We start from the raw sequence: 9,613 nt of genomic DNA, 5'->3' as shown, positions 1-9,613 counted from the left end.
AGACGCCGCATCCTCGACATTCACGTGAACAGCTCGGTGGTCGGCTGTACCTGCAAAAAAAATCTATATATCAAAACCTGCTCCTATTGCCTATATTTGTACAAACTTGGGTATTCCGTAAAGTACTATTTGTACCTGTGAAAAACAAGCGATGAACAGTGTCAGTGTTAACAGAGCACTGCCTGCAAATTGAAAGTTAAAAGTTTGTGGCTTCGTTTTATAGAAAAACAGCAAAAAACGTTTTATTTAAAGACAGCTATATTCCAAAATAGAGAAAACGATTGCGACTGGGAAAATTTTGTTTTTTTTTTGGGGGGGGGGGCGGGGTCCACTTTCTTGTTCTTTTATCACATATGAACAAAATTTGCAATCTTCAAATAAAGCATTCTTCGAGCATTTTATGTTTACCAAGTTGAATATCACAGGCAATATCACATATCCTAGTTTTCTGTGCCCCGCGTGCCGTTCAATCCGCATCGCTGATATCACAAAGAGTACACGAGGAAGTGGAAGGATAATAAAAATTTGTAGAGGAAATATCAACTTTTCCTCAGACGGGCAGAACATGGCCACCTAGGTGCGAACTCATTCTGAAGACTCCCAATTTTCTCTAAACATGAGAGCCCGTTTTTCCCCACCACACAACTCGAACAGCGCCTGCACACGGCGGAATCAGAAATACATGTATTGCTTAGGGGGTTTATACGCAGATGCTTCACTGGTGATGAGGCGGGCCGTGGTGAAGGGCTCCAGACTGATTTCTCTCCCCTGGGATCTTTACATGCGCTGAAATCTTGAACAAATGTGCGGTTTTGCTTTCCGCCACCATCACAGAAGTGGTCACCGTATCCGGGAATCGAACCTGCGTCCTTAACTCAGCAACAAAAGGCCATAGCCACTCAGCCACCGTGGCGGTTGAACCACATATACTAAGCATAAGATGCCAAGAATAAAATGTTTCACCATCTTCCCGTAGGGGAACCCTGAGTAGTGTTCGAAGCAGCCAAGGAGTCGACTCATGTCCCCATTAATTTTCGGTTTGATCGCAGTGTTGCGGGCAAATAATGAGAGGAGCAGAGCGCGCGCGTGCGTCATTTATACCGTGGAGCTACAGTGGCGCCTCCAGCGTCGTATGCAGCGGCTACCAGCGCGTCTCTAACCATCAGCTGCTTCGCATTATCGCACGCGGAGCCGCAGGTGTTGCCGTTTGTTGCGCAATCGAGGAGAGGAGGAATGCCGGAGAGAAGAGGAGCATCAGAGAGGAGAGGACTAATGCCTGGCATACTACTCAGGGTTCAACTACGGGAAGATGACAATGGTGGTGGAACGCGAAGCTATCTTGTGATGGATTTTTGGTTGGCCAATCCGGGGGGGCAACGTGCCCCAATCATCATCAGCAGTGCTTGGCCACGCATGCGCAGTGGGGGTGTGGGCGCCGTTAACGGCGGAGGGAACAGGCTCGACCATAAGCGGCTTCGCATCAATAATTGTTTCCCAGACCACCATGGAAATCGACTGTGGTTAAGTTTATACTATGTCGATGGCATTCGAGGGTATGATACAATACTGAAGGAGATTTGATGCGTAAAATGGGATACCAATTGTTCACGAGGTTGCAAGATCTGCTATATAATTTATTGTGTGTTTGAGCCGGCATCTCATGTGCTCGGAAGGTTACCATGAATGAACAGCTTAGGGATAAACATGAGGGGCTAGACAAAAGAATGACAGTGAACAAAAAATGGTAAGGGACAAAAAACGTAGACATAGGAAGATGCCTACGATAGGAAGAAACTAGAGGAAGAAACTAGAGAAAACAGCGATAGGAAGAAACAGATAGGAAGATAGGAAAATGGGAAGAAACAGCGATAGGAAAAAACTAGAGAAAACAAGAAATCCGAACAAGCTCTTTTCGGCGTTTTAATGAAGCGTACGGATACGCACTTAGTTTTGAATTTGTAGAGCAGAAATGGCGTTCGTCATTACCACTGTTCTTGGTGATGGTCATTTGTACAACGCAAACAGATCTCTCAAAAATAAAACCTTGCGAACCAATACAACTATTTAAAAAGAGAGGTGATTCAGTTATCAAACTAAAAAGAAAATAATTAAAAGTGTCTGAACAAATTATTTAATTGCACCTGTCACAATGAACCAAGAGAAGTATTTCTGAGAACGTTAATGCATATAACATAAAAAGGATGAATACGTTAATACTAAGGTAGTCTGATCGTAAGTGCGCTGGCCTTACTTACCCGGTAGAGTCGTTAGAACGGTCTGCCCGGCTTCCAAGCTGCCGGTAGCGACAACCACCCGAGCTCCTTTTTCAGCAAGCGCACAGCAAATGGCAGAGCCTATTTCTCCTTCTCCGCCAACCACAACAGCGAGGTGTTGAGACAGCGATACTCCGACGGCAGCCATTTCACCACTAGGTGCGAAACCAACGTTTCCTGTGTGTTAAAAAAACAGAAGACATATAATTCCAAACACCTGACAACAAAATCCAGTTTGTCCTTTGCACTTTTACAATCACTGCAATGATGTATAATTTCTATTAGGTTTAAGTGCAGCTTTGATGCCTCATTGACGGCATTCGATGTCGGGGCACCACGCACCACAGGTAAGCAGCATGTACACAACGGGTTTACAAAAACAATTTTGGTGATAAGCAAGCGCATTTCAATCACCCAAAGTAAAAAAGAAAAATCTGCAGAAATTTAAAGAATTGTCTACTAATTCGGAGCATTCTTAAGCCTCTTATCTAGAGTGTCGTTTCTTTGGAGTGAAATACGGGTATGAGTTGCGAAGACGTTAAAATATTTTTTTAATACTCTTCTGTTTCTTTTCGCCACAGACATAAATTTATATCATCATACAGATTGGGGGACTTTACTTCGCTAATTCTTGTGTTTTAATATATATCAGGCACCCTGGAGACTCGGTCCATTAGGCAATATAATTTCGTATTTCCGAATTTCTTCCGCGGTTTCGTTGTTTAGTCCACGGTCTTTGAGGAGATGTTCAATATGATTACTTTTTATTTTTATGGCTCATTTTTGTGAATGTTTTTGTGTTCTTTGTAATTTCTCTATTTTTTTACTGGGTTCGGCTAATTATCTTCATTTACGCAACTTTAAAGATTTAGCGGGACTTCTGCCAAATATGCGTTTTCTAGAAATGCAGGGCGTTACAGCGTTCTCCGTTTTTGTTGTTTTTATTCATTTTAAACATTATTTGTGCACGTTTTTTTTTTTTTGTTTACAGTTGGTGTTGAGGTACATGTCAAACGTGTGTACCCTTTATTTTGTCAGATCTTTTATGTCAGCACTTTATTTTTGCAATTTTTTCTGTGGTTCTTTAAATTCTGTACTTTTACCTATCTTCATTTAAGCTATCACAAAGATTTAATTGAGTTACTTCATCAAATCTGTATTTTTTCCGAAATGGCGAATGTTAGTCTTGGCTATTCGCGCCATTTTTATTCTGATTTTGTACTTACTTTGCGAAGAGTCTTGCGTTTATTCTGTGGTTTTGGGGGAGATGTATGTACGTATGTACGTATGTATGTATGTATGTATGCATGTATGTATGTATGTATGTATGTATGTATGTATGTATGTATGTATGTATGTATGTATGTATGTATGTAGGTAGGTAGGTATGTGAGGAATATTTTTGATTTTCTCATATAATTTCGGTGATCATTCTTTTTACCTTTCTATTTTCTGGGTATTCAAAATACTGTCTGACAAATATTGTTCATTTAGGCTATTAAAAGGATTACAGGAGTTACTTTTGCCAAATCAGTTTTTGTTTAAATGCAGGGTGTCACAAGGTTAGCCAATTTTTGTGTTTCAATTTTATTTTTAAAACCTTTTTGGTGAACTTTCTTTCTTTAATTTACGGTTATTGGGGTAGAACTAAAACATGCATATATTTGATTTTCAATAATCTTGATTGTGAAATATTTATTTTTATTATTGCTCCTAATTTTTGTTTTTCAAAGCTATGTATGACTATATGTATTTATGCTATCATAACAATCATAGATGGTACTTCCGCCAGCCTACAGTTTTGTGGAAATGGAAGGCGTTACACAGTTCGCTGTTGTGGGTATTTTTAATCGTCTTTTGAATGTTTTCTGCGGTGTGTTAAGTATTCCTCTTTCGAGAACATATATCGTACCCTTTTTTTATTTGCTCATAGAATTTTTGTGACAACATTTTTTGGTCTTTTTTTCTTGCTATCGCAAACATCTGTCCGTCCCTATATATCTATTTACGCAATTATAATGATTACAGGGGTTACATCCGGTGAATCGGCAGTTTTGGGGAAATGGAAGGCGTTCAATGGTTCGCCATTTTCGCAAGTTTCACTGTTATTGTAAAGTTTCTTGTGGTCCTTTTTTGTTTTGTTTTTTTGCGTTTTGGGGGCGATGTCTACCAGTGATATTTGTTGTTTTGTCACACTCTTCGGGAAAAAAGCTTTTTTTATTTTGGGTTGTTTTCAAATTATGTCCTACAGATTATCTACATTCAAGCTAATGATCACAGTTATTACGGCCTCAACATCTGCAATTTTTCCGAAAGGCAGTGCCATGGTCGGCAATGGGTGTGGTGGTACTCGGCAAGAAAGGGCATTTCCGTGGTAAAAATTGAATAAGGTCTCTCGCATTTTAATCTCGACGTTTGCTCGATTGCGCCATTTTGACATCGCCTTAACAGCTCGGATTGTGGGCTTTATGTTTCATCCATTGGTAATAAAATAATAATGCGGGAAAACGTCGCGTTTTATATGTCTTTTGGGAAAGGGTTTTTTTTTCCAATATTTTAAATTCGAAGAACATTTAAGCAGTGCGGCCTCTTTTGACCCTGTGGCTGTGTCACACTGCAATTGCGCCGAAAGTACACAGCGCGGTGAATGAATGACTCAATTATACAAATGTGGCTTTCTGGTCAGTTGGGGAGAGAGAAGAATGGGATACGGTTTAGGGGTCAGTATATTTCAGGTTCAGTTGATGAGATGAGCCTCCTTAACGAAACAATTCTATTCAAGCAGCACGTTGTTGGAATCTTTCTGTCGGGTGAAGGCAGTTTTTTACAGTGGTGGCTTTATGGTGACTTTGATGAACCTACTTGGCCGCCGTAAGTGACTGCCTAATTGGCATAAATAATTTACTTGTATATTACCCTTCCAATTCTTCCACAAACCACTATGGGCCGTAAAATTGTAGCACACCTAATCTTTTGAGATGACCATATTAAGACAGTTAGAAATAAACCAGCTCTAACCGCGGGGTAATTATGCAAAAATCATTACTTGCTACACAAAAAAGTGAAAGCTATGCTGCACAGATTCGTGTGTCGCCCTAAATAACGCGCACTTAGTGTGTGGTACCACCTTTGCTTAAACAAGCAATACATTTCCCTTCTTGTGAAGATGATTTTGCGTGCAATACCGCGTGCGTGAGGTATTTGCGAAGAAAACGTCGGCTTTAGGCGCAACAAACTATCTCCAGGAAAACCAGACACAATTTTCGCTAAATTTGCGAAATACTTCTTTTTTGGTTTATTTTCTTAACTAATCGATGAATCCCCCATGGGCAGCAAAAAGCTCTCTTTTCGGCTTCGGAAGCAGCCGCGTGCACGGATCCCGTGTTCTTTTGAGATGTTGGCCATTGAGAAGAAATCGCGCCGTTCAGCGAGTACTTTGTAATATGCGGCCCTTTGTTGGCGTCTGTCTCCACCTATACTCCAGGCACGTTTTTCTTAAATAACGGTCTTTGACACAATACAGAAACACAACACAAAATTAATTTCATGAGCAACTTAAGCTACAAGCTACGAAAATATGAGGGCTGCTGTTGTTTCTCTAAATGGCCGAAAGGTAGTCTGGTTTCTATCCTTAGCAGCCACTCAGGAATACATGCCTTGCGCTTCTGCACTTCTGCGTAGTGCGATATAAAATCACGAAAACATTGACGCGTAGTGCGGGCGTCCACATCATCATAAAGCCAGGCCATGCGCGAGCACTATATGCCATGCAAGGCCAACAACATGCCGAGGTCCAAGGCTGCCCTCTCCTCCTTTACTACGGCTACAATTTGTAAGCCAGGGGGGGCTCACAGGGAAGTGTCTACGAAGGGTCCTCTGTAGAACACCACACAAAAATGCCTGAGCCCAACAGTGCAGAAAAATGTGCTCCTTTGAATCTGGCTCTTTGCAAATTGAGCACTGAGTTCCCCGTGGGAAAAAAATCTCTTAAACCTGCATCCACACTCCCGACGTAATTGTCTAGCGAATTCAAATCTGGAGAAATAGTAGGCAACAAGTTGGGTGTGATGTGGTCGTAGAAGTTGTTATCAAGCGATTCTTCGGTGACGCAAATGGGGTTGGCAGAAGCCCAATCCGGCTGATGGACATAAGGTGGTCCCATCGGAACACCGTATTTCAACGGCTTAACAATGGTAGTTAGCACATCCACGTACCAGGCACCATTACCACGAAATAATTCTGCAAAAATGTGTGGCGGCATGACGCCACCCTCGCTGCTGATGGTGGATAAACCATCACAGATCACGGAATCTGTGTGCATTACTAAAGGCACCTCATCAAAGCTTGCGGAAAGCCACCTATCGTTGCTGTGGGAAACTTTATGGTGATGGTAAAAGTTCTCTTTATCCGAAAAACATCAATCCAGGCTCTCTAAGTCTTTTCAGCTTGTTTAAAAAGTTTTAACACTGAAGCAGACAATTCGCCCGAGATTTATTGTACATGAATTGCTCCTCATGATGACATAAAAATAGAAACTCAATTCTTCATCCACAGCTAGCCTGGCAGTAGACTCTGCAACAAGGAATTCCTCCGCGATGGCCCGCATCGAAATTCGTGGGTCGCCACTCGGGATGGCTTGTAGCTTTCGGAGAAAATAAGAGGTTCTGACGCTGTCTGATAGCTGGCTCGGCCGTTTTTCCTTTCGCCACAGACGTAACGTCTCCGCCACGACACATCAGGTCTGTCCGCTCCATGTAAACAAAACACTTCGCTACGTTCGCTACGTTCGACTTGTATGCTTCCATCATTCAACAAACTGGGCAGTGTGAATGATAAGGGGTCGAAGAACAAGAAGCCGCTACCCTAGATCTATATGATAAGCCGACTGGTGTCTATGACTCTAAAGATTAGCGTTCTGAAGTACCTCACGCCCCTGTATATAATAAACTCTACCTGTATCATACAGCTGAGCCATATTCAAATTCCAGGAATGTAAAATATCCTGTTTGTATATTTCTATATTAATTTAAATGTAAAAAAACTATAGAAACATCTAAATCTGACAGGTTTAGTTGCTCTCCTCAATGCCATCATGTCTGTAGTAGCAGATGAAATGAACCATGGAGCATCACTACTTTCGAACTACGTATGGTACCGAGTCAGTAACGAGTACATTGCCCCGCATTTTGAAAGCGCAAAGGTGTATAGAGATTTATTTAACTGCAGTAACACGCCGAGATCTGCCTCACATCGCATACTTTGCATGAATCTTGGCCTAAGCAGCTCTCGTTTACTCTTAGATTTTTATGGCATTCTGTATTTACAACAGATCACTAAATTGACACGTGTACTTGATTTTTCCGTGTTTATACCTCGGACTACCTTGATATACATTATTTCGAATTTGAGCTCCACCGAGCTTAGCATGTTTCTGGGCTGGATCTCAAGCTACAATGCGCAATTTTTGCTTTTTTATGTTTATCGTTTCTATTGTTTTTTTGTCCCCAAAAATGTATTTCGGTTTCTACTGTTTCTGTCGGTTGCACACAATAATTCCTTTTTTGATATCGACACTTTTGACAAAGCGTTTCCCTTTTATCATAGCCAATGTTATAGTCGTTACTCAAGCTGAAAAAAATAAAATCTCGGATCTCTAACGCAGTCACCCTTGAACTCTTTGTATCCCATTTGTATTGGTAAAATAAATCTCGTGGAACCGAAATACTAGCAATGTCTTCCCTATAAAAAGGGATGCATGAGCGCCTTATTTTCACCCAGACTTCACTATGCGGAAGAAAATCCTTGTACAGCAAAGCAGCCTGCACACTAGGCGACTAGTAAAGCACGATCAGGATCTCCCTTGCACTGCTAAAGGAAAGGTGCCTTCCCCAAATACAGGCCCTCTCAGAGCAAGTTTTGTTTAAATAAATGACTGGTAAGCAGCTTTTCTTGTTCTATAGACTACAATTGTATGAAACACTGATATTTTTTCTTTTGTATTCAGAACATTCACCAGAGACAAGGGGCCACAAACTCCGAGAAAAATTTGTCCCTACCTGTCCGGCGTAAGCTCCTCTGATTAGAATTTTCAAGCATTTGTTGTCCTTACGGCAAGAAGTTGTTTCGATTGTTTCAAAGGTTTAAAAAGAGCCACATAGAATTGCTAAATTCGCAAGGCATAACACTCTCGTCACCACTAATCCGATTCTTTCTACACAGGTCTACTTTCGCTGTCAGAACTGGACACCAATTACAGTATCATTCAGATAGCGCGTTAGGCGAAGGTCTTCCTGAACTTAGAACAAATTTACTCTTAACTACTAACACCTGGCACTAGTTATTTATTTCTCACATAAATGACAAAATGGGGCTTTTTTAACAGAGCAGTTTAAGGACTTCTACTTTTTTTTGCATGCACCATAAGGACTCGAATAAGCGCTGTATTTGCACCCATGTCGGTTTGGTCATCGCATTGTTTCATTTCACATTCACTTACTTATTAAATGAAATAACATTGTTTTTACATTTTCAGTCGTTTTCGTACACACGTTACGGAATTACTGATTACTTTCGGCAGCACGTAAGCGCTGTTCTGAGTAGCTAGGAGCACGTTTTTGCGCACTTAAAAGGCGCCCTTTTTTCCTAACCACACCAAACTTCTCAAGGAGGAGGATTTCTCTCATTTCTCTCACGAACTAATTGCTATGTCGTAGTTCGCGTACCATAAATTCGGGTAGAAAACAATAGGCAAAGACTACAGTTGATCACTAGGAGGGTCTACGCCACAATGTAGGCACAGAAGGTAAAGAGAATAACTAACCTGTTAACCAAAGTGCAATTCTAGCAAGCGTGCGGATCTGGCAAAGGCAGCGCTAATAGCCCCAGCAGATATGCGTCTCGACTGTACTACTGCCTGATGTGATCCCTGTGCCCTAGTTTCGTTTCCACTGTACCCTAGCAATTATCTACCCCAATCAAGTTTGACATATACGTCCCGAAAAGCTACCCCATTGGACAGCCTAAGCTTAAACAAAATAGCAGCAGACGGGACATACTGTTGGCGCGGCCCCATCGCTAGATCGGAAAGCTGCGACGAGATGAAACATGTGTTCGACCGTGCTTTTTGCTGCTGTTGCGATTCAGATGCTTTCGTCTGCGTATGTATACTGAGCAACTTTCACACAAGTATTTTCCACGGTCTAACTTAACTGGAAGCCTTTTTTCCATGCAGCCTATTTTCACGTGACCTATTAGGCAGAAGTGAATATAAATGGGATATTTTTCCGCGAATGTTTCAGGACTTTAAAATAAACAAAAGCCTGAAAAAATGCCAATAAAGT

At 41.4% G+C, this 9,613-nt stretch overlaps 1 protein-coding gene across 1 annotated transcript in view; it reads right to left on the bottom strand.

The window, feature by feature from the left end:
- The window catches only part of LOC144142040 ((3R)-3-hydroxyacyl-CoA dehydrogenase-like), a 22,241-nt gene extending 13,020 nt beyond the window's left edge, over positions 1-9,221 (bottom strand). The window contains exons 1-3 of the mRNA XM_077673466.1: positions 9,094-9,221; positions 2,256-2,450; positions 1-50 (exon numbers count right to left, since the gene is read on the bottom strand). The exon at positions 1-50 is cut by the window's left edge and continues 147 nt beyond it. Coding sequence (XP_077529592.1) covers positions 1-50; positions 2,256-2,421 — 216 coding nt within the window. The 5' untranslated portion in view covers positions 2,422-2,450; positions 9,094-9,221. The remainder of the gene's footprint in view (positions 51-2,255; positions 2,451-9,093) is intronic.
- Positions 9,222-9,613: the final 392 nt, after the last annotated feature.

Source organism: Haemaphysalis longicornis, unplaced genomic scaffold (genome assembly GCF_048455015.1).
Source record: "Haemaphysalis longicornis isolate Haplotype H1 unplaced genomic scaffold, Haemaphysalis longicornis Haplotype H1 scaffold_6, whole genome shotgun sequence".
In the NCBI taxonomy this organism is placed as follows: Eukaryota; Metazoa; Arthropoda; class Arachnida; order Ixodida; family Ixodidae; genus Haemaphysalis; species Haemaphysalis longicornis.
This window is presented reverse-complemented; position numbering and strand designations above follow the sequence as displayed.